Below are 27,202 nucleotides of genomic sequence, written 5' to 3'. Positions count from 1 at the left end.
TTTGTATTTCTACGCATTTAAGACGCGGGGGAAGTTCTCGATCTAAATGCCTCATACTGTATATACGAATCGTTCCGGAGAGCATTAAATCAGTCAATGAGATTCTTTTTTTATTTTCAATTAGACGTACCCGTCAGAATCGGTGAACACATGAGGTAACATTGAAATAAATAAATAAACAATCCAGTGTTGATAAAAATCCAAAAACACTTCATAAGTTTTATTTCCGTTTCAATTAGCAGTTACTTCAAAACATTTCTTTTTTTATTAACAAGTGATGACAAAAAAGAAGACGCAATTGAAACAAATAAAATACGTGGCAGTTGAATTACGATAATTTGGTTGTATATATACAGAAAGTGTTGTCCATTTATAGACCATAATTTTTGTCTCGGTGTATTATTTATATTCAGTTCCATTTCATGTCCCGTTGCTTTAACAAAGGATCTCATCAGCACAGCGCCAGATTTTGACCCCGAATTCTTTTTCGTATAAAACCGAATTGTCTAAAGTACTGAATCAAAATGTTTTTTGCTCAGAATCTACTCAGTTCGTAGTAGAAGTTAACAATAATTGCTCGGTAGTTTCATTATTTAAATGAGTACAACAAAAATTACTTATTATACCCGCATTTTTATCATCTAGATATACGCATTATAATGAATCCTTTACATATATTTATATGTCATTTCCTGTGAACTAAATGTTAATCAAAACAATGGTCGCTGCTGATTAACCACTACTGGATATACACGGTGTATTATAAATTAATAAAAACATTTCAAAGCAAAATTTCATAGTACTGAATCATAGATGGCACTCCCTTATTATTTTCAGTTAGTCCTAACCTTCAAAAGTCATTTGTATAAATTTGACAGCTGTCATACTATTAGTATATGAGTTATAATACTTAGATTGTAGTTAGTTAGGAAAAATGTATAAAACTAAACTTCTTGTGTTATTAAAACAAAAACAAAACACTAAGGAGGCCAAGGCTTGGCTTGGTATACATTGTCCGACCTTCGCCCCAGAAAAACTAACCGTTGAGACGAGGTTTTCCAAGTTTAAACGAGGCGAAGCACCCAAAAGAGCTGTCACTGACGACAATAGCAAAAAAATATTTTGTATAACCTTAAAGGGAAGCGAATTGAGATAGCTGAGATCCTAAAGATCTCAAAAGAACGCGTTGGACATATTATGAATGCGTATGGACCGAAAGGAACAACGAATTTCGAACTTCAACTCAATTGACAGCTAGCTGAATTACCAATTCGTAAAAGTCCGACCATCGGAATATTAGTCATAACTATTATTTCTATTGAAATGACAGAAATTTAGATTTGATTGATATGAATATTGTCGATGATGTTTAATCACCGTTTCTACTATATATTGCCTATATATAGCCTACGAACTTTGCAGTCTATCTGTTAGTCAACGCCACTGTATCTGATAATAAAATTATTAAAAAATAATTAGTCTAATTCACAATTAGTCATTATCGTATTGTTCGTACATGACGTTAAGGAAAATTATCAAATTCTTTGTAAGAATTTAAATAAATAAAATTAGTTAAGTCTTTTATATTTTCAAACAAAGTCAGATTAGTACTGAAATTTTAATAAAAATATATAAACAATTTCAACGAAATTACAACAACCTTTGTTTTAATATAATTTTGCTTAAATTATACAGGGTGTTTAAAAAAACGTGACCTCGTCGCTAAAATAAGTAGAAAATTAAAAAATAATTTTTGTAAAAAAATTTCGTAGCGCATTCGTAATCGAAATAAACGGCGTTGAAAAAAATATTCGTTTTTTACAATTTTACTGGCAACATTGTAATTTGGTTCTATATCTGACTCTCATAGAGGGCGTTAGTTACACGATCCATCAAGGTGATGTAACTCTGATTCAAAAGTTCAATAAGATAAACGAAGGTTTGTTTTTTTAAAAAAATTATATAAGCAAATGACGGTTTCTTTTTAAGAAAAAACAAATTAGTTCTCGAAGGCGGTTGGTTTTTTGAAAAAAAAACAATTTCCATAAAAAACTAAGTTTGTTTCAATAAAAAGACAGTGTTTGAAAAACAAATGACGATTTTTTTGAAAAAGAACAATCTCCTTACACAAATGACTGTTTATTATGAAAACGACATTATTTCATAAACAAATGACGATTTATTTTGAGAAAGAAAACAATTCCCATAGACAGTTCTCAAAGACAAATAACAGTTTTTTTTTAAAAAGAAACAATTTCCATAGACAAATGACGGTTTTTTTCAGAAAAAGACTGCATTTAAAAACAACTGACGATTATTTTAAAAAAAAAACAATTTCCATTGACAGTTCTCAAAGACAAATGACAGTTTTTTTTTTGTTTCCATAGACAAATGACGGCTTGTTTTCAAGAAAAAAAAAATAAATCCCATAGACAGTTCTCAAAGACGGTTGTTTTTTGATAAAAAAAAAATTTTCATAAAAAAACTTAAGTTTATCTCAAAAAATGACAGTGTTTGAAAAACAAATGACGATTTTTTTGAAAAAGTACAATATCCATATACAAATGACTGTTTATTATGATAAGGAAATTTTTTCATAGACGAAGGACGGTTTATTTGAAAAAAAAACAATTTCCATAGGGTGTTCTTAAAGATAAATAAGTTTTTTTTAAAAGGAACAATTTCCATGGACAAATGACGGTTTTTTCAGAAAAAGACAACATTTAAAAACAACTAACGGTTATTCTAATAAAAAATCTATTTCCATAGACAAATGACAGTTTATTTTTGAAAAATCAATTCCCATAGACAAATAACACTTTATTATGAAAAGGAAATTATTTTCATAGACAAATGACGGTTTATGTTGAGAAAGAAAACAATTCCCATAGACAGTTCTTAAAAATAAATGACAGTTTTTCTTTAAAAAGAAACAATTTCCATAGACAAATGACGGTTTTTTTCAAAAGAAGACATCATTTAAAAACAACTGACGGCTATTTTAATCAAAAATCAATTTCCATAAACAAATGAAAGTTTATTATGAAAAGGAAACTATTTTCATAGACAAATGACAGTTTATTTTAAAAAGAAACAATTTTCATAGAAAAATGATGGTTTTTTTTTCAGAAAAAGACATCATTTAAAAACAACTGACGGCTATTTTAATCAAAAATCAATTTCCATAAACAAATGATAGTTTATTATGAAAAGGAAACTATTTTCATAGACAAATGACAGTTTATTTTAAAAAGAAACAATTTTCATAGAAAAGTGATGGTTTTTTTTTCAGAAAAAGACATCATTTAAAAACAACTGACGGCTATTTTAATCAAAAATCAATTTCCATAAACAAATGATAGTTTATTATGAAAAGGAAACTATTTTCATAGACAAATGACAGTTTATTTTAAAAAGAAACAATTTTCATAGAAAAATGATGGTTTTTTTTTCAGAAAAAGGCAGCATTTAAAAACAACTGACGGCTATTTTAATCAAAAATCAATTTCCATAAACAAATGATAGTTTATTATGAAAAGGAAACTATTTTCATAGACAAATGACAGTTTATTTTAAAAAGAAACAATTTTCATAGAAAAGTGATGGTTTTTTTTTCAGAAAAAGGCAGCATTTAAAAACAACTGACGGCTATTTTAATCAAAAATCAATTTCCATAAACAAATGATAGTTTATTATGAAAAGGAAACTATTTTCATAGACAAATGACAGTTTATTTTAAAAAGAAACAATTTTCATAGAAAAATGATGGTTTTTTTTTTCAGAAAAAGACATCATTTAAAAACAACTGACGGCTATTTTAATCAAAAATCAATTTCCATAAACAAATGATAGTTTATTATGAAAAGGAAACTATTTTCATAGACAAATGACAGTTTATTTTAAAAAGAAACAATTTTCATAGAAAAGTGATGGTTTTTTTTTCAGAAAAAGACAGCATTTAAAAAGAACTGAGGTTATTTTAATAAGAAATTAATTTCCATAAACAAATAACGGTTTGTTTTTGGGAAAAGAACAATTTCCATAAACATATGACGGTTTTTTCTACGAAAATTCCCATAAGAAAATAATAGTTCATCTTAAAAAAGATATATTTTAAAGACTAACAACGATTTGCTTGAAAAAAAACAATTTCCATAGACAAATGTTGGTTTGTTTCAAAAAAAGACAGTCTATAAAAAGAACTCATGTTTTTTTTGGAAAATAAGAACAATTTCCATAAATAAATTACTGTTTCATTAAGGAAAACGAATTTCCATAGAGAAATTATGGTTTATTTTCAAAAATACATATTCTAAGGACAAATGACAGTTTTTTTTTCAAAGAAACAATATTCCATAGACATATGACGGTTTTTTCTACGAAAATTCACATAGACAAATGATATCAAAAATTATGAACCAATTGTCGAATCATTTTGTCATCATTTGGTGTGGAAAAACGTGGATCTCGCAATTTATGTTTAATCTGAGCGAATATGAAGAAATAACATCACAACCATTGTAGCAACCCTCGTATAAAATTTCCATATTTATAGATTCGTAATTAAGTTTATGATAGAAGAGGAATTTGAACATTTCGACTTAGAACACCCTGTATTTTTCATTTTCTGTATAAACTATTTACAACTTTTTACGAATAACCCTGTATACTATTTTACAAGTATAATATAACTTACTCTCTTATTTTATTTATATCTTGAATATCCCATTGAAAAACTTTCGAATATAATTGCAGAATCCTTATACAAGCAAGGGTGAGTCCGGTCCATGGTATTAACTCATCACTAATTTCATTAGAAAACATAATCACAACAAAAACAAGTCCGTAGTTTCGGAAACAAAACAAAAATCACCGATCACTCACAGACAGACAAAAGTTATAAACGACAAGTCGCGTTTGGAATAGTTATTTTCATAATGAGAAGTAATCGTTCACTGAAACCGACTCAGACGACGGTTTATCAAATAGGAAATTAGATAACAATGTACTAACACTAATTTTCCGAAATTTGTTAATTGTATATCGAATTAAGTATCCGTGAGGCGATTTGTTTTTGTTTGTAAACAAACGACCGTTCAAATTTGGCGGCTCTCTGGTAATTTTTAACCGTTTGCTTGACGTGAACGCGTCGCGGAAAGCGAAGGAAATAGATCATAAGAAGCCATGGGATTGGCGAAAGAGGTGGGAAAGGTTTAGAGAAGACGGTGTGCGCGAAATTTTCATTTCAAAGGAAATTTTTTTTATTGCAATAACTGAATTGTGAAAATGCAATACTAATTCACGGTTTTTAGCTATTTAAACAATTGTTAAGATAATCGCATACAGTGTGAGTCGAATATATTGATGAGCGCTGTTCATTGCATTGCATACAGTGTGGGACAAATGCAATCAGAAAATTGTTCCAAAATCAATTGTTTTTTAAAAAACAACAATTCCCTTACACAAATTCGGGTTTCTATTTAAAAAGACAGTTCATAAAGACAAATGACGATTTTATTTTCGAAAAAAAAATTATACAAACAAATGACGGTTTCTTTTTGGAAACTCCAAGTTCTCAAAGACAAATGACGGTTTTTTTTTGAGAAAAAAAAACAATTTCCAAAAACAACTGAAGGTTTGTTTCAGAAAAAGACAGTCTTTGAAAAACAAATGACGATTTTTTTGGAAAAGAAAAATTTCCATAGACAAGTCAGTTTATTTTTTAAAAAACGATTCCCATAGACAAACGACTGTTTATTATGAAAAGGAAACAATTTTCATAGAGAAATTACGGTTTATTTTAAAAAAAAAACAATTCCCATAGGCAGTCATCAAAGACAAATGACATTTTTTTTAAGAAACAATTTCCATAGACAAATGACGGTTTTTTTTGCCAGAAAAAAAAACAGCCTTGAAAAACAACTGACGGTGATTTTAATGAAAAATTAATTTCCATAGACAAATGACGGTTTCTATTTGAAGATAAATGACGGTTTGTTTTTTGAAAAAAAAATTATACAAACAAATGACGGTTTCTTTTTGAGAAAAAAAAACAATTTCCATAAACAACTGAAGGTTTGTTTCAGAAAAAGACAGTGTTTGACAATGAAATGACGATTTTTTTGGAAAAAGAATAATTTTCATATAAAACTGAGTTTGTTTTTAAAAAAACCATTCCCATAGACAAATAACTGTTTATTATGAAAAGGAAACAATTTCCATAGACAAATGACGGTGTTTTTCAGAAAAAGACATTTAATAACAACTGACGGTGATTTTAATAAAGAATTAATTTCCATAGACAAATGACGGTTTGTTTTGACAAAAGAACAATTTCCATTAACAAAAGACAATTTTTCTACGAAAATTGTCATAGACAATGAATTTCTCTTAAAAAAGACATATTCTGAAAAAGCTAACAACAGTTTGTTTTTGAAAAAAAAAACAATTTCCATAGACAAATATTGGTTTCAGAAAAAAACAGTCGTTAAAAATAACTGTTTGTTTTTTTGAAAAAAAAATCCATAGACAAATGACGTTTTGATTTGCAAAAAGAACGATTTCCATAGATATATGACGATTTGTTTTTTGAAAAAGAAATTATATAAACAAATGACGGTTTCCTTTTGAAAACTCCAAGTTCTCAATGACAAATGACGGTTTTTTTGAAAAAAAAAAACAATTTCTATAAACAACTGAAGGATGTTTCAGAAAAAGACAGTCTTTGAAAATGAAATGACGATTTTTTTGAAAAAGAATAATTTTTGTTTATGAAAAGGAAACAATTTCCATAGACAAATGACGGTGTTTCTCAGAAAAAAACAGCCTTTAATAACAACTGACGGAGATTTTAATAAAAAATTAGTTTCCATAGATAAATGACGGTTTGTTCTGAGAAAACAACAATTTCCATTAACAAAACACAATTTTTCTACGAAAATTGTCATAGACAATGAGTTTCTCTTAAAAAAGACATATTCTGAAAAAGCTAACAACAGTTTGTTTTTGAAAAAAAAACAATTTCCATAGACAAATGTTGGTTTCATAAAAAGACAGTCGTTAAAAATAACTGTTGGTTCTTTGAAAAAAAAAACAACTTCCACAAACAAATGAAGGTTTGTTTCAGACAGTTTTCGAAAAACAAATGACGATTTTTTTAAATAGGAACAATTTTCATTGACAAATGACGGTTTGTTCATGAGAAACGAATTTCATCGACAAATGAAGGTTTATTTTGAAAAAACAACAAATCCCATAGACAAATAACTGTCTATTTTGAAAAGAAAACTATTTGCATAGACAAATAACAGTTTACTGTTACATAACATTATATTCATAGACAAATTGCGGGTTATTTTGGTAAAAACAATTTGCTTAGGCAAATGACGATTTTAAAAAGAAAACTTTCACAAAAAAATGAAGGTTTGTTTCAGAAAAGACAGTTTTCGTACAACAAATGACGATTTTTTTGAATAGGAACAATTTCCATTGACAAATAACGGTTTATTTTCGAAAAAAGAACAATTTCCATAGAGAAATGATGATTTCTTCGTGAAAAACGAATTTCCATCGACAATTGATAGTTTATTTTGAAAAAGATATATTCTAAATACTAATGACGGTTGGTTTTTAGGGCAAATGATGATTTTTTTTAAAGAAAAAAAAAAGGATTTGCAAAGAAAAATTGCAGTTTGTTTGAGTAAAAAACAATTTTCATAGACGAATGACGATTTATTTAAACAAAATGATTTCCATAGATAAATGACGTTCATAAAGAAAAATGACGACGTTTTTGTTTAATTCTTTCCTATGAATAACGCAATAATGCCAAAACTATTTATTTTTTCTTTGTTTTTATCATTTTATTTTGGAATTTTTACTAACATTACAGTTAGATGCTTTATACAAATATTGGTGCAGAAACGACAACAAAAATCAATTAACCACATTTATTTATATATAAATAAATAACTCATTAAATAGGTTTAATGTATATAATAAATATTTTATCAGCAATAACTACGATATTAATAAACAAATTATTTATTACAAATCGATAGTGAACATTATGTTGCCGCACGCAAATTCTGATCCACCCTGTAATATCCAGTTTTTTTTTTGAAATACAAAGTTTCGAGGGTGTTTTTCAGATTAACGTGTCATCATATCAGTGTGTGTTGAACCCATGGACTCGAAGAACAAATTGAGTAGCAAGAAATAATATTAAAATTAAATAACGCATCTGATTAGTGAAAAAATAAACTATAGTAGTCATTGGCAAAAAAACTAAACACGAAATTGTATTTTTTTCACTAGAATCTTAAATATAATGGAATAAGCTTCGAAATCATTGCGAGAAGTTACCAGTAATCGGTAAACGTAATCGATGACTTACAGACCCAAAGATAGCAACTGAGATCCATGAATCCGGGGAGCCACCTTTGAATACTTCTTCAGTGAAAAGAAACTTACCTTTTTGAAAGGGTGGCAACAAAAAAACCTTTTATAAAACGTTAAAATAAAAATTAAGCATAAAATTTAGACGCGTGAAGAGTTTGAGGTTATTGGGTGCAGTTCAAAGAAAGAACTGTTAGATCCATGTGATATAACCGACTGTAAAACATGGCAGCAACTTGGTGATGGTTTGGGGATATTTTGTAGGAAGGGAAGACTTCGAAGAAAGGCTACAAAAACATATTATTGGATAATGTAGTACGTTCTGGCCAGCACCTGATCGACAGAGAATATTCGATTCGATTGAATGAACTGAAAGGGATGATTTGGACTTAACAGACGACCGACAACGCCATCCAAAGACTCCATGGAAAGATCATTGAACAAGTGTCCTCTCTAAGATACCTGGGCACCAGCAATGCTACCCAAAACTCAAAATCGGAGTACTTGAGCAAGCGCGGAAAACTCTGAACAACATGAGGACACTTCTGGTAAACCGCAACCTCAGCCTGAAACAGCGACAGTTGGACCATGGATCACTAGGATATATAAAGGAAAGATCGAAAGAAAATGGTCGATCGGCCATAGACGAAATGGCTGAAAGACTTGCGCAGATAGCTCGGACATACGTCTACAGAGCTGCAGTTTCTCGTGCGACAATTCGGATCGCCAGACTCCGTAAGGAGACGGCGTCGTAAGAAGAAGACGAACACCAGGTAACTTGCAGGTCATCGCCGTCATATTTTTGTTAATTTACTTTGAACACCTCCAGGTAGTACAAAAATATTTTCGAATTATATTCTTCACATTTTTTAACCATTCAAGAAGCATTTTACCTATGTATAAACGCAGTTTTAATTTTTTTTATTCATAATTTTTGTTCGTAAAAGTTTTCTGGGGTTTTCCCGAATCGAATGCACTTTTTTGATCAACGCGATCCATCATACTGTTCATAAATTCTTAGGTTTTACCTTCATGGTATCAAAGTTGAAAATATGAGTCACCCTATACAATTTTGGTATGCTACTATAGAAAATATTATTATTTTACCCACCTATAGATGAAAATTTGATTATAAATACTCCTGGAACATTAATTGTTTGGCAAATTTCCCTGATACCATTAAATTCCTCCAGGCATGAACGAATCGTTCATAAAAATTTTTTTCTAATTCTAATTTACGAGTCATCGTCTATAAAAAGTTGAAATTTCTTTCTAATCAATAGAAATGATTGAATCTAGTTGTTTAAATTGATAATATATGACGAAAAACATTAAAACATTAAAATACATTTTTTGTAAATAGTCTGTAATTGGCACTTGGTCGTTTCATAAATTTAAATACCAGATTTTCTTTGTGCGGCTGCCAAAAACAATCAAAACATTGGAAGTTATATAAATTATATTAATTTTTTATCTAATAGTAATATTAGATTCCGTCTATAAGTCAAAAAATACTAATTACGAGGGCGACGCTAAATTTTTATAGATACGAGGACGATTCAAATATAATCGTGGCACACGGTGTAGATGGCGCACCTGTATGTTTCGTTTAATCGAAGAATCGATTCCTACGATCATTAAATCGATATGCTGTACTGAATCGAAATTACGCCTTTGAAAATCGACATTAGTTTTGGTGAAAACCATAAAATTATTTCCTCGTTCTCGTAATATTACTGTGTTTTTAAAAATCGATATTTCAGGACTCGATTTTTCAAGAATCGATTCTTTAGGTTACGATCCGTATCGATTTAAAAATCGATTTTGTTTAGGAAGAATCCCGGCATGGAAATTGTTGGGCGTTTACGAAATCGATTCGGTAGTGGGTGCATCAGAGTTTTGCTGTTTTTATATGAGCCAAAGTTGGCCGCGAAATTGTCGACCGACACCCAGCATCTCACTAGACGACATTATTGGCAACATTTTGGAAAACGAACGTTTCGACTGAACGGAAAATGAACTACTGAACTCGTAGGAGACTTTCGGCTACAATCAAAAAATATAGAGTGCAATATAAGCATAAAACTTTTTTCGATTCAAATGTTTTTCGTTTATACAGCATAAATAGTATCAACCCTTGAAAATCTTGAAAAACTACCCTTTTAATGAAAATAATATAGAAAAAAAAAACGATTTAAAACATTGCAATATCATTTTTACTGTGAAAAATTCATAGCATTTTAATAAAATTCAAGTGGTTATTAATTTTCATTATTCAACCCTTAAAAACTACCCCTTTGTCTCTACTTGAAGTAATTTTCAATTGTCTACACCCTGACACCCTTTAAGAACCACCCCTTTACCTCTTGGTACTCTTAAATGTACCTACAGGCAACAGAAAAAATCCGTGTGCCAAAATTTGAAACTTTTTCACATCCTATAATTCATAAAAAAAATTCAAATTCTTATTTTTTATCTAACTCTTTTAATTTTGAAGCTATCACATCCTACAAAAAACCATTTTAAAGGTAATTTTCAGGGCTACAAACCTATGTGTGTTAGAAGGGCTTGAAACCCTCCATATTTTATTAATAAGGGGTCAAAGAGCTGCGGATAAGCAATCCTCGCACTATAGTGACAGATTAATTTGGTTATAACTCCGTCAATTTTAATGCTACAAAAAAAATAAAAAAAGCAAAATAGTCGTCATACAAAATGCTTTAATTTGACTGTTCATTTGTTTTTGTATCTCTTAAAGTTATGGAGAAAAAATGAGCAAAAGAAAATTTTTTGAAAAATCAAAAAAAAAAGTATTATTTAATGTTCATTTTTTCAAAATTATACATTTCTAATCAGCCAAACTTTCAGATGCCGTAAATAACATCCAAATAAAGTATTTGGCGCAAGGAGTAAGTTTAATTTTGATTTTCAATGAAATGGTAGTATTTTTAATGCAATTTTTTTTTAGCTTCAACTATTTTACATCATATCTCACTGAAATTTTAGTCGAAACGACTTTTATCAGTGGTCATTTCAAAGGTCTTTTTAAGCTCTTTAAAAAGTATCCTACGACTTTTTATTGAAAAATGAACCCTTTTCCAGTTATTTGAGGTTAAATTCTCAATTACGTAAAACTAACTTTTGTAGTATCCATAACTTGCTTTAGGTAGAATATTAAGATCTTTTAATGTAGCTTATTTTCTTTGTTTTTTTGTAAGCTTCATTTTTGTTCATTACACTTTTTTCGATAAAAAGCATCATTACAAAGCTATACGTAAAAAACTATTGAAAATGCGTTTTTTTGACGTATTTTTCAATTGATTGAATAACTCAAAAACTATCGATCTGGCGAAAAAACTACATTTAACATTCTTTACTTTAAATTTGCTGATATTTCGATTTCTGGGGTTATTTTGAGTGAAAAATTTTCCACCCCCGAAAAGGTGTGGCATCCCCCCCGGGGTGTTTCACACTTCGGCACCATGTAGATCTCGCTTTTTGGATACACACCTATCTGTCAAAATTTCAAATAAATCGGAGCTGCATGAAAGACTTCGTAAGAGAAATCAATACTCAAGATTGAAGAAATTATTGTGACGGATAAACAGCCGCACGCCATCTAACGGCACCGATCATGATTTGATGTAATTGATGAGCAAGTTTATTGTTTTTTTAACCAGTTACTAATCCAAAACTTAGTACGGTTATTTAATTATTAAAGAATAATCTAAATTGACACAGTAGTTAATACCCAATCGTCATAACGTTTCGGTATAGTTATATCCCCTTTAGTATCTACTAATAAAGATACATACCGATTTATAATGGATTGAAATATCTCATGGATTTGAAATTAAAAATATTAATGAGGCTATAGAAGACATATCGACCATGGAAATAAATATAAATAATGTCAATAAAATGACAAAAACGCTATTATGTAGGGGTGTTAATAGCTCTATTTATAGAGCACGAAACACGGTATCCTTTGAATCTAAATCGACAGGGTTGGACGGGACGGCTTTTATCTAATTTCCTAAAAAGGTCGTGGAAATTTCCATGGATCGACACTCCCAATCTCAAACGAATTTGAACGGAAAAGGTATCGTGTTCCAAACTCGTTAGATCTCTGAGGAATTCATCGCTAAGTACTTTATTGGTCAGTTTAATCATCTATGTAAACAATGTTATTACAAATTTGATTTGTTTTTCTGGGTTTCTATCTAAGAAAATGTGTATCGTCGACATATTAATTGCTAGATTTATTAAAACGAAATTTATGAATTTATTTCAGAAATGGGGCAATTTTGAAATAAAGTCAACTCTTGAAACATTCAAATTTATTATACGGAGCGTCTTACAAGTCCCAGCGTGAAAAGACTCTTGTTAAAAATAAAAAATTTCTGTACTGCTTGGTTAAAAACTAATTTTAGTTTTTAAAAATTAAATATTGAGAAATTTTCAAAAAACCTATCGGAATCGATTATATTACAGCTTCGGGGGAAAATATATTGTAACAAAAATAATCTCGAGAAACGGGTGGAAATTATTTTTACAATTCCACCACTAGAGGGCGGATTTCAAAATTTAAAATTAAAAAAGTTAAATTTCTTAAAATTTACCCAATCAAGTGGTACTTTATATACAATAATCTAATTCTCCAACAAATTCTGCGCATTTTTTATTCCACAAGTTTTAGTCTATCTCTTCAAATAAGAGATGGGGTTGAGTGGGAAACTTTTTATAAAAAAAGTCCTGTAAGTCCGGTTCTGCTTATCCGATTTCCATAAACTTAACGTTATTTGGAAGAACTTTTGTCCAACAGTAAAAAAAATAAAAATTCTAAGTAATTTAATTAGCACCGCGATTGCTAGAGAGCGTTGTTTCATCTATTTCATTAAAAATACCGAAAATGGCATATCTTTATTCTCTTTCGAGATATCTTGTATAAACGGCGAGAATTTTTCTTCTAACGCCGTTATTTCATTCAGGTAAACCACCAATAGTGTACGAGAGACTCGACGGGGAGCGAGACAAAAAATGGGGTTCCACAATCGTAAGCGGGAGTATTTGGTTTCGATAGTGAATAACTAAAATATTGGCTTAACTTTACTATCAATAAAGGCAAATCATATTTTAAGAAGTTCAGTGACTGTTACTTGCAATGAATTCTGCGTAATTTTCATACACAAGTTTTATTCTATCTCTTCAAATAAGAGGTGGGGGAGAGTGGGAAACTTTTTATAAAAAAAGTCCTGTAAGTCCGGTTCTGCTTATCCGATTTCCATAAACTTAACGTTATTTCGAAGAACTTTTGTCCAACAGTAAAAAAAATAAAAATTCTAAGTAATTTAATTAGCACCGCGATTGCTAGAGGGCGTTGTTTCCTCTATTTCCTATCCCATCCACAACTCTCGTTCACAATTTCTGATATATGTGCCTGCAATCTTGCATGAACTGCAAAATTGCATAGAGAAAAGTGAATCGATCTTATGGTGACCAGTGACGTAATTTGCTTTTAAACTTTCGAAAAGTAAATCGATTCCATTCACAAACTTTATTTCGTTGGCAACAGATTGAACTTCTGCTATGGTCGGGCAATATCGTGGATTGTTGAGGCATCTTAAAAGAGATAACTGCAATTCACTGTGTTATCAACAACATCTAGCAGCTGCTGTTTTATCCCGAAGTACGCTGGTTGTCGAAGGGCGCATGTTTATCAAGATTCTATTTACTTTTTGACTCAGTTTTAGAGTTTCCGGAAAGTAAATATGCTGATTTAGGAGAAAACCTGATCAATTTGACAGCAGACAAAAATTTAATGACCTCAACTTACAATTTTCAAGTGATCGGACAGCCTCAATTTTATAAAAACCATTTCAGCAACACAGTTTTCAAGTTCAGACAAACCTTAAACATCTGATTTCAAAATCAGATATAGGAGCTAAAAATTTTGTTTTCCGCTATCTCTTGAGCACAAGGTCCCAAAGGAAAAATTACAAAGCGAGATTAAAGCTGTAAGCCTTCTGTGGGAAGACGCTAATATCGTTTTTTGTCGGGTGAAATTTCTAAAAAACCTTAGGACTAACGGTTCGTCCGAGTGACAGAAATTCGGAACGTTTTCAACCTATTCATCCGACTGGATTTCAAAAGACAGTTTTCCTCAAACGCATTACGAGTTTCCGCTGGCTTTTTCTCGCGCAAAACCGCTGCTTCATTCTGATTTAGAAAAAACAGAAGTTCAGGGCGCACTGCAGCCCGATCAAAACCTATCCTTACGCGCTAGCTTCGGAAAAACGTGACGCATTATTTTCCGTACATACCCTGTAATCTATTAGAACAGTTATATTGAAAAATATGAAGCAATTACTGAATTATCCTTCTATTTCTAGTCCGGTTATATAATAATTGGATTTACTTAATGTTCTATACGACTTTTGACCTTCAAAAGTCATTTATAACATGTATATTGAATTAGAGATCCCTTTAAAAGTCACGTGACCTCTAGCCGGTTAATATCAATTTGTTGTACTTACAACAAGTAATAAACAACGTTTAGGTACTAAAATAACGTAGATGTTCAAGAAAAATCAACCGCAGAATAGAAGAAAACCCTCAAGGACATGAAGGAAGCAAGGAATTGAACGAAATATGATAAGAAACTATCCAGGAAAACGATTAGATTGATAGAAAAATGCGGGATGCGGCAAAGAACGCTGTAAAATACTAAAAAGAAACAAATTTTGGCTCCTTCTGAGTGAAATTTAAAAAAAAAACTAGTACATGTGTCGAAGAAAATATTTCAGTTGATATTAAAATAAAAATACAATTAAAAATCGTACAAAAACGCAAGATAGAAATGCGTCCTTTACGATGAGACAATCTGTATACATAAAATTATTCATGTAAGAAAGTTCGTATAGTACGGAATGTTTCATACAATCATAATTTAATCTTAAGTTTACCTAAATCACGTGGTATTTAGATTATTCACCAACGCGACGTGAAAATTTACAGAATCCCAAAAATAATTGCAAGAATTCACGTAAATTACGATTAACGGTACAATCTAAATTATTTTCTTTGACGTAATCGTCATTATCAATAAATCAAATAACGATAAAATACGTTGAGATCATGAAAAATTAAGGATTTCAATGTATTGTAAATTAATTAATATAAATTTGTTTTTATGTAATTTTTAGCCACCCTGTATGTTTGTTTTATCATTTAGTATAACTATATTTCATATATTATTATCAAAATTCTACTCTACATCGATTTTAGCTTATGAGAAATCATTCAATTTCCTCCCACCCTGTATACATCGTAAATCAATTCATATAAACTTGTTGGTATGTAATTTTTAGCCACCCTGTATGTATTATCATTTGGTATAACTATATATCATATATTATTATCAAAATTCTACTCGACGTCAATTTTAGCTTATACTAAAACACTGAAATTCCTCCCACCCTGTATATATTGTAAACTTTTTTGTATAAAATTTTCTACCACCCGGTATGTATTATCATTTTGTATCTCTATATTTTCTATGTTGTTATCAAAATTCTACTTTACATCGATTTTAGTTTATACTGAAACATGGAATTTCCTCCCACCCTGTATACATCGTAAATAAATTAATGTAAACTTGTTTGTATGTAAATTTCCTCCCACTCTGTATGTATTATCATTATCTAAAACTATATTTCATATATTATTATCAAATTAACGTGGAAATACAAAATTAGTGATCAAAATCATATAAATACGTCAGTTTAATAAATCTGTAATTTTTAAAAATAAAGTTTCCAATATACCTACACACTCCATATATCTATTTATTCCCTCAACTTAATTGGTTTATGAAACATTAATTTTATACAATTAGTGGAAGGATGCCAGAATTTATTGTTTTACGTCTTCAAGCACCCAACTGCTTAACAAAAATATTACATAAATCTAATTAAATAACCTCAATTTTATACACTTTACTATATTAATAGATGTTTTATTTCCCTTCAAAATTACTTACGTAAAATAGTTTCCAAATAAATTATTATTGGGATCTCGATATATAATTTTGTTATCACCTGTATATAAACACAGTTGTTTCACTGACCTGCACAATTAAAAATTTCAATAATATCATCATAAAAATGAAAATTATATTTGTTTATTGCACAATATTCAATTTTAGTGAAAAAATTAATTTCACAATAAAAATTGATCAATATCAACAATATGGATCCTCGGCTGCATCGATAAACCGCCTTGTCAGAAACGTGTCAAACATTTTTGTTTCTATTAATGTATAAAGAAAAACCATATATTTGAATTTTAAATAAATCGATTTGGTATAAAAACATTTCCAATTCAAATAAAATTATAATGAAAGTATCATTTATTACTTTAACTTATAAATGCAAAAAATTATGGAACTTGTAATGATGGTTGCCTGATACGTAGGGATCGTTGAGATGACCGATAGTCAGCCGTATAACGGCAGACGATAAAAAAGAAGAATAGAGATAATATAAATCTCACACACTCACGTTCAGTTAGATAACCGATAATGCATTTATGTTGGATATGTTGCATACTTGCAGGGACACGTACTGATTTTAATATTTTTTAAATATAGTACAAATTAAAATTTGACTTACCTCCATTTATGCGGTTCATAGCCTTCTATACATTTACTGCATTCCGTACAAGGTTGTCCAATATCAGCTTCTTTGATTTGAACACCCTGAATAAAATAAGAATGAAAATCCAGGGTTTCATACAGTGTGGTACAACTTTACTTGAAAGTTTTTTATGGGAAGCTTTGAATGACGTTTATTTGGTCCTAATTTGATATTTGAGAATATAATATAAGTATATTATTCAATTTTTCCATAAAATATTGCGTTTTGTTAATATGTTTAATTATTTTAGAGTTATGTGTGTGAATTTGAAAAAAAAAATTTCATCCCCCGTAACTTCATTTTACGTAAAAAGGTGTGGAAACCAAAAATTATTATAATTTTTTTGGTATATCTACTAGATTCACGTGAAAAACCTGTTTCGCCCTCTAGTGACCATCTTGGGAATTTATTTTGGACATTTTAGCAGTGAATCTTTTTACCTACGAATAATTCCTATAATTTACGATTTTACCAAAGCCTCTACGATTTATATGTTACTTATGCGGTTACAAATGATTTTTATTTTTAGGACACACTATATTATGAAAAATCATAGCGGACTCACCCCTCCACCGAATTCCCACAAACTTAAAATTTCATTATCACCAAACTGATCGTTTTTCGAAAATCCCCTTGATTTGAAATCCTCTTCGTTATATTTCGAGGAAAAATTTAAACGTGTATGCGAAATACTGTAACCGGACATGGTTGATTTGAACTACGACTAAGAGAAGGCGAGAACAAAAAGCGAAACCTTTGCCGAAACCGAAATCTCGTCAAGAGAGTTTTATCTAGTACTATCGTAATCAAAAGTTGTGAACCTTGAAACAAGTGTTTTTAAATTGTTAAAATTATTAAATATAAAAGCGATTTTACGAAAAATTACTTTATACAAATGAGTATTTGGTATAAAATTATATTTTAGTAGATTTAGGACGAATTTATACGAGGAATTGAAAAAAAAAAGTGGATTAAATGTTGAAACAAAAAAGGTATTTTATTATATCACATTATAATCAATTTAATACGAAAAAAGTCAATATTGATTTATAGAAGTGTGTTTAGTGTCCAAAAGTGTCTAAAATCCCAAAAAAAATTTTTTTTGTACCTTGAAAACTCAAAAAAAATTTTTTTTGTACCTTGAAAACTCAAAAAATACAAAGAAGACAATAACGAAATCAGAAGCGGACTTAAAGTTTAACACATTAATATTTAGATAAAAGTTAAATGCCAAAAGGGTGCCACATACGAATCAATTGCTTCGTATGAGGTTTTTAGGTGTGCACTTTTGAATGATAGTGTAGATTATTCCTTGACGAGTTCTTACACCTACGTTTTGTTTCGGTTTCATTAAGGTAACAATTTTTATGGTCGCTTTGTTCGATATTAAAATGTTTTCCAAAAGAAACGTAATCATCATTTTCATCAACATTCGATTAATTCCAAAAATAAAAAAGTCACGATAAGATCTTCGATTTTACATTTTTATAGTCCTTGTTGAAGTTTAGTAAAAATACTATGTCGCATTTCATAATATAGGGTGTTCTATTTATAATGAAATAAAACTAATTTTTTACAATATATAATATCATCAAGAATGGTTTACATATTTATTCCAATAAAAATTTCAAAAGAAACATAACAGACAACGACTTATTGATTTATTGATGCGATAAGATAAACGAAAGGTATTTGTTTGTTGCAGTATCTCTTGTATGTTTTTGATAAGATATTATTGAAATAATTTCAACAAAAAACATTTTATATTACTTTTATATAAGTGAATTTTATTCCTTGAGCCGACCCTGCGCTACCACATGGTACCACCATTAAAATCGATACTCTACATGATCGTTATTGACCAATAAGATCTATAGACGACGTTGCCATAGCGACGTAGTAAAATCCGCGCGAAAACCACGAAACGATCGATGACCTAAGAGATATAAATTCTGTTCCACGTAAGTCGACATATTTGTATTGTTTTTGAATCGTTAGACATACATCAAACATAATAAAAATTAATGTACTGTCGTTCAAAAGACATCAATTTTTAAATTTAACCCAATACTATATAAACCCGGCTGTTTTTTGTAATTTGGATCGAATCAAATCAGTATTCAGACCCCAAGAATTATGTGAATAAATTTTTAGAGACAGTACGTTCAAAAATAATTTTTCATCTTTAAAATTGAACAATGATGTAAATTCTCTAAATGTGGGCTAAAAACTTAAGTTTACACAAAAATCTGTTGTCCACCCTATCCCATATGAATATAGAAAGGTAATATACAACAAAACTACCCTGTACTTTGGGATGTGGTGAGTGGTAACATGAAATTTATTATTTTAAATATAAGAAACTTCGGAAATAGAGGATATTCAAATAATTCATCTTACTTGAATGTTATATTTTCCTTATTACTTAATTATAAGTATCTTTGTAATTTTACATTCTTTCAATTTCCATATTACTCTCAAAATCTGGCAACGTTGTTCTGATATAACAATATTCTTATCATTTCGTTAAGAGATATTACATTATAATGATTGATACAATAATGACACATTTTAACTCATATCAACAAAGTTCTTATTATTTTTTTTGTAATAAGATGTATTCACGATTTATACGGGTTTATATAATCACATTTCGATAATCTGACGTCATGAATTACATTTATTTCCAGTTCAAATATGGTTATGGGCGACTAATAGATTTGACAATACGTTTCGTTTTCGGCACCACGCGGTGATTCATATTTCGAAGAATATAATTATTACGGGCTCCATTCAGGGACGTTACTTAAAATTCAATAATTTTGAAGCAAATTTTTGGTGAAAAAATGCTAACAACTTGAATTTTTCAATTTTTAATCAAATAGTACCACGAAAACTTATTTAAAAGTTTCATATAATTTTATTCGTATATTAAATTATTATAAATCTAGTAGTTTGTATTCTATCCCTATTGATACGCCACTGGTTACACTAATGCTTTTCTCACTAAAATTTGCAATTTTGGTGGAGGTGCAAATAGAAGATCACATCCTTATGTTAAAATATATGCGTAATAATGGTATATTAGTAGTTTAGACTGTTTAATTTTTTGATCAGATGCTTTAGATTAAAAACGATGTCAGTAAGATGAATCAAGGTCGCAATTCGTTTGATTCTCGATATCCAACAACATTGATGTCTTATAACCGACAAGATATGCACAAAATATAAAATCTGTAATGTTTTTTAACTACAGAGCGACGTATATTAATTGTTGACAGTTATTCCAAGGCACCGGTAACTTTATCTTACATCTTAAAACAACTAAATATGTTACAGAAAACGTGACCTTGGTGATTTGGAAGACTGTATATCGTTGTTATTTAGAGACACGCCCTCGTACATGTTACTGTTTTAATTAAACGATTATATTAAAAAAACGCTTCTAAAAATGACAACAAAAATGTTTTTCATTTCGAAATTGAATAGCTTGCGTTTGTACGGAATTCCTTTGCGGTTTATGGACTTCCAACACCATAAACAGTTTTAAGTAGTTATTGGCGAATGACATCATTTATACTATTTTAGAGATGCGCGCCTTGTTATTCATTATAAGAATTGATAAGTACTTAAATAATAGTTAATTTTGGAAAATATTCGACGAAATTTGTCAATGAAAAATCAGAGTTAGTAATGATTGTAAAAAACAAAACAAAATCATACAGTGTGGTATTGAAAAGACAATATCAAATAATTTTATAAAAATTATTTAATTTATAGACTCCATTTCGAGAAACTTGTAATACAATGTTGCCATGTTTATTTGAGTTGCAGTAACATATTGATTGTTGTTATAATATAAAGAATTATCAATTATTTTTTATTAAGTTACTAATTAACTACGGAGGACAAAAAAAGGCAAATTTTGATCTTCTTTTATAGTTTTTTTTTTGTACAGTTTGTCTTAATATCGACAAATAATATGTTTCAATTTCAAAATCCTCCAAGTTTTTCAAAAATATTTGAATGTTAATCAAAACGCTTCTCCTATTTGTTACTCATAATTCCTAAGTCTCCAGGAAGAAAATAAAGGAAATGAGTCTTTAATGACATATTCACTCCTATCTGTTGAAATTTGTTTAATAAGTCCGTCAAATTATCATAGTTTTCACTTATTAATTTCCAGAAAACTCTTCGATAACCTTTTTTAGTGAATTCCAAGCAGCTTTTTCATTGACAGATAAACAGATAAGAGACTTTCAAGTTAAGGATCTTTTATAACTTTACACATAAAGTTTATGGTTAAATAAAAAAGTCAAAATTTACGACTTTTGAATTTAATTTAGGTTACGGTAAATTTCATTATTTACGAATCCGTTAATGGCATATTAGGTATGCTAAATTTACTTCTATAATGATATACTAGTAAGATTTCCTAGTTTCAACGACTCTGTACGTTATTTAAGCTGTAAACTATAATAGCTTGTAAAAAAAAAGTGTTTTTGATTACCATATGGATAAACGTGCCTCCCAGATAATACAAAAAAAATTTTATTTCTGTATGAGTCATTAAATCAGGTTTTACTAGAATTAACATAAAAAATTTCAAAAAGACTAAACAGATTACGCTAAAAATTGAAAGTAAACTTTATTTTTGTTTTTTACGTGTCATTTTAATCAATTTTCCCAACAGGGCGTATAATTAATTGATATTTTTATTTTACTTTAATTGATGTTGACATATACCACCTAAACGTCTTTAAACGTGACTAGTATAATAATTATAGTGAAGTTGAATTATACATGTATTCAAAGTCACGTATTTACCAAACATTATCATTAATATTTTTTCATATATTTATTATTTTATTTTTAATCAATTATTTTAAATAAATTTGTCAATTACCTCTTGAAATTATCGAAAGATAGATCCAAACTTTTTTAATAAATACTTTATCTTATTCTTATTTTTTTATTTAATACCAGTTTTTTCAATATTTGTATAGATTTCTTATCAATGAAGATTAAAATACTAACCTTATTAGTTTTTTAGATACCTACAAGTCATTAATCCGAAAAAAAATAAAAATAGATTATAAAGTATTAATTTGCAATGACGTGGTACTGGGGGTACCTAAATATTTAACTTATCGTGTTTTATGAGTAATTATCAAACAATGACGCCGCCGTCACTGGAATAAAATATACCCCAATCAACAAATTATTTTTAATAAATATAAATACAGCGTTTTATAACAAATCTAGTTCATAAACGCTGACAAATATTTTTTTATATTAAATTGTTGCATAAACAGGTAGTAGGTATTTTTAGACAATGACATCATTCTTTTGAATAATCATACACAAGCTAAAAGTGCAAATGAAATGTAATTACTTCATTCGCATATAGTATTAACTTTATATCAATAAATCTACTGGGAGAAGCTTTAAATTTTTATTTGTATTTATAAATATATATTCAACAAGTTGGTAAAAAAACTGCACTGAAATTAGACAAAATCTAGGACTGTATAACAAAATTCAATAAGAAAATATCACTCGTTAAGTTTTAGAATTATAATACTGATGTTTAAGTTTTCAAAAAAAAAACTTATTTATTAGTATTGAAAGTTGAATATGACGTATTTCTTTGCGTTATATTACTTGTGTATGACCTCAAGATTACTCATATACGAAGAATTTAACACAATATGTGTATCAATTAATACTAATGGGTTGTGAAGCTATTTATATGAATAAAAAGTGTGAAAATAAAATCGATATTATAATTGAAGTATTACTTACATCGACAGAAAAACACTCGTGCGGTGTCCTTGTTGTTACAATCATTATTCAATAATTAACAAAAACAAGTGAACGGCACATAGAAAACACAGCTTTAAAACAAAACAACGACAAACAATTTAATCACATGTTAGGAATACGCGAAGTTTTCAGTCAACATTTTTAAATAATCATATTTAGAGGTTAGAACTGAACGGAAAAGAACCTACCATAAAACATTATTCTAAAGCACTGATTGTTTTATGTGAACAGTGAAAGATGATCAATATTTCCCTGTTATTCCTTTTTAGGTAGGAAATTGTACGTGTTCATGCCCCTTACCTTAGGCAACCATCGTCACGTAAGAATTCAATGTCAACAAGCAGATCAGGACTTGAATTTCAATGCAATTTTGTTTATATTGATGAAATTTCACTTTTAAAATCTACCACAACTTATTAATTATTTATTATAAACGGAATACCTATGTAATTGATAAAGGGATTATCAAATATCGTTCAAGGTCAAGGGTTAACCATGTGACAAATATAGTAGGTGCAATAGATAATTATCAAATGTTCCTTTATTGCGAAGGATTTTAGAAAGTGGTAAAAAATTATATAGTAAATTTTGGGAATTTTATCAATAAACTGCTCAAAAACACATTTAATACAAAAAATATGACTAGTATAAACTAAAATCTCACGAAAATCATATTTTTAAAGTAAATTAAAATTATGTTCATCTAATAATTAGTAGATAACTCTAAAATATGATAATCTAATTGATTGAATACTTTTTCTAATTATTCTCAAAAAAGTAATAAATTATTTATATAATGTAAATAAAACAATAAATTTTACAACACTGAAGACAATGCCACAAGACTACCAACGTAATATGATTAATTACCCTTGATAGACGAGCAATGATTTACATTAAAATGAATTACATTTTAATTATATTTTATTCACGGGCTACAATTGACACTAAATTGTAAATATTAAAAAGTAACCCATTTTTTTCAATTTACTGTTATTGAACTTATCTAAATCTTAGAATAGTGCTAATTATACATGTTTAAGACATTAACAAATTGTTTAATATAATTTGCGATGGCTGTGGGCTTACTGAGGTCAGACACATTCTTCTGCACATTTACATGCCAAATTGAATAATTTGAGATCTTCTAGGACGACTATTTTGAGGAGGCAATAACTAGAGGAATATATTCCATTATTTGCGCATGAATTTTCTTGCTACGAGGTCGGTCGGAGACATCGGTCAACTTTTGTAATGAATTTATACGAGGGGCTACTTATATGATGCTAAATTGTGCATCATGCTTTCCGTTATAGGTATATTAGGACAAATAAATGTATATATTGAGATTCCAAGAGGTAGTTGGTTTAAATTAATTTAAAACCCTCGCTTCCAAAACAAAGTCAGTTCATTTGAAAGAAAAATTTTAATATAAATATCGATATCCATACATACATACATACATATATATATATATATATATATATATATATATATATATATATATATATATATATATATATATAACAATAATGATGATCATTTTCTGCAGTGTTTGACTTGGCTAGATGTAAGTTAACAAATTCTAATATTTTAAAGTCCTCCTTAGAAGCTTTCGAATATGCAGACTTCTTTTGGTTACTTTTCTTCTTAGTTGAATGGAACGACTTCTGTTTTGTGATATTTGTATTAGCTGGTTGTTTCATATTTCTCTCCTTTACCAGGAATTTATTTTTATTTTCATCGTCTACAGAGCATAAAGCCAGGCATGTTTTAGTATGCTGTAACCAGAGATCTCTAAGATTTGTTCATCTTAAAATTTTGACAATCGAGCATTTGCAGCATTTCAAAAATATTACTTTTTATTTTTTCCTTAATGCTTTCTTTCTTAACAACAACTGTGATTTCAAATCCTGAACTTTTTTAGTATTTTCATTATATATGATCTGGCTGGTGACCAGTGGTATATTATTATTATTTTGCTGCACACTGTTTATAGCTACGTAGTGGATATGCTTGCATATAGTTGTTCTTATGCAAAAATCAATGCAGCTACACTTGAATGTGTGTATACATATATTACAAAAAGGGTATTTTATAGACCAACACACATTATTATTTTCCGATTGTTTAGTAATAATGTATTCATTACTGTCATTTTTCAAAGATCAAGTGAATAAATCCTTTTGCATTAAATTGAACTTCGATGTAAGAGCAATTCTGTGTCTGGATATTGTGTTGTTTTTCAAGTTCGTTCCCTTTTTCAATTATTCTGTCCACTGATTTGTCCCGTAAGTAAGACATTAACTGATGATTTGATTTATCCAATATTTTTATCTTTTTTTCCAGCTAAGTAATGATATTTAATGGTTTTATGGAAGCTCTCCAATTGCATGTTAGTGTTCAAACCGCATCCACTTCTGTAGCAATAAGCCCACTGCTCAGATATTGGTATATATTATTTTTCCAAATAATCACCAATTTTTTTGTATCTTGATCTTCTATGAGAGTCTGAGTGAGTTCTATAACTTTTTTTTGAAATACTTCAGTGTCCGATATAGTCTATATATGTATAAGTGTTTTATATACCAAGATTTTTTCTCAGAATTATTTATTGTTGCGAGGTTTGTCTGCTATGCTAACATAATAGTCTATGTTTTGGTGGTCCCATTATTTGGCATCAAGCCATATAGTATGTATGAGTGATATCAGACATGAAAACTGTATTTTTAATCAGACCAACAACGTCTTTCACTTTAGAGAAAAAAACTGATAAACAGAAGTATCTTTACAATTTGTGAACATAAAAGCAACTGAATAACCCTGTCTAAACTCATCTAATGTCAACAAAGTCGTAAGTTCAAAGTCATAGGCATTAAGCCCATGTGATCCATCTATTGTGATAACTTGACTCCCAACTCTTTTAAAATACTTCTCTGAACACCAGTCATTATTATCAAACAAAAGTCACTTGGTTCAAAGTTCTCAATTGACTGTCCTTGCTGTTTGTAAAAAAGCACTGGATTATCCTAAGCTTCAGCACATTGTTTGACCCAAATATTAACACTGGTCGCATCATCTTTGTGGTATAATCCATCTTTCAGATCCATATTATATGCCCGCTGAATATTTCTTATATATCCTAAAATAAATTAAAAATCAAAATCCTGAAAATGAACATATTATAATTAAGACTAACATGTGTACTGAATTGCTTTGTTGAAACCCTTGAAGTGATAAATTTTAATTTTTTTTTGTTTAGTTGATACAAGAGAGAATTATTTTGTTTTCACAGAAGTACTTGATATTGGAGTTTTAGGTACTTACCCTTTAGATGGAACCCCTAAAATTAGTTTGGAAGCAATCATCTCCTTATCACTTTTTAGAATTTGTAAATGTTGTATTTCATCTGATCAATGTAAATAATGTGATTTATAATATGTAATATCACAATGGTCTGACTCTAGGTTTCTTTTGACGACAAATGATTCATTTAACTTGCAAGATCCCTGTGACTTTAGGTTCCGTTTCCTTTTTTGAAATGATACTAAATTTTGTTTCTTGTAGAAGCGTTTGCATTCAAAATAAACATGTTCATAATTGCTCTGAACTTTTTTCCCAGAATTTCGGATATACTGGACATTGTTGACTTTTTGTTCTTCACAAAGCCATTGGTTGAATTCTCAAAAAAAAAAAAATAATTAAATCCCTCCGTTAACACTGAATTTATTCAGGAAACAAGTGTCTTCCTAAATCTAATAAAAATTATTTTATACTCACCATCAAAACTTGTAAATGTACTATATTATTTTTAAAATTGTGTTTGTGCTCCAGATGACTTCTCAAGTCTCCATTGAATTTAAAAAAGAGACTGCATTCCACACACATATATTTTGTTGCACTTCCATATTCAATCCATTTGGATGATTTATCATGAATGTTTCTTAAATGTTTAAGTTAAACTGTGTAAAAAAAAATTTCTCACATTCAAAACACAATACCGGCATCTTAAAATTAGGACAAAAAAGATTCAGATTCAGAGTAGTTTGAGAAAAGTGAAAAGTATTCAAAAAATCAAAACCGAATTTAAAGTTAGGTTATGTTATAATTTATTCGCATGTGCAGATGATAGAATATATTCCTCTAGTTATCACCTCCTATATTTTGTATCTTTAATAATTAAATTTGTATTTAGTTTGGTATTTACTAAGAAATGTGACAATCCACTAGCGTGCGTAATTTTTAGATGGAAATGACAAAACATAATACACTAAGAAAAGTTT

At 29.1% G+C, this 27,202-nt stretch overlaps 1 protein-coding gene and 1 long non-coding RNA gene across 4 annotated transcripts in view; both read right to left on the bottom strand.

The window, feature by feature from the left end:
* The window catches only part of LOC130896709 (four and a half LIM domains protein 2), a 111,546-nt gene extending 88,311 nt beyond the window's left edge, over window positions 1-23,235 (bottom strand). Inside the window, exons 1-2 of one of the 3 annotated variants that reach the window (XM_057804978.1) lie at window positions 22,899-23,235; window positions 17,070-17,155 (exon numbers count right to left, since the gene is read on the bottom strand). In XM_057804978.1, coding sequence (XP_057660961.1) covers window positions 17,070-17,155; window positions 22,899-22,943 — 131 coding nt within the window. In that variant the 5' untranslated portion in view covers window positions 22,944-23,235. Of the gene's footprint in view, window positions 1-4,696; window positions 7,259-17,069; window positions 17,156-17,658; window positions 17,895-22,898 lie in introns of those variants that run through there. The other 2 variants (XM_057804977.1, XM_057804979.1) reach the window with 2 other exon arrangements.
* A 1,233-nt stretch (window positions 23,236-24,468) lies between these two features.
* Window positions 24,469-27,108, bottom strand: LOC130896289 (uncharacterized). Its single transcript, XR_009059554.1, has 3 exons — window positions 26,700-27,108; window positions 26,247-26,601; window positions 24,469-26,061 (listed from the first exon to the last, which is right to left on the bottom strand). It is a non-coding gene; the product is annotated as an uncharacterized LOC130896289 (long non-coding RNA).
* Window positions 27,109-27,202: the final 94 nt, after the last annotated feature.

Source organism: Diorhabda carinulata, chromosome 7 (assembly GCF_026250575.1).
Source record: "Diorhabda carinulata isolate Delta chromosome 7, icDioCari1.1, whole genome shotgun sequence".
Lineage (NCBI taxonomy): Eukaryota > Metazoa > Arthropoda > Insecta > Coleoptera > Chrysomelidae > Diorhabda > Diorhabda carinulata.
This window is presented reverse-complemented; position numbering and strand designations above follow the sequence as displayed.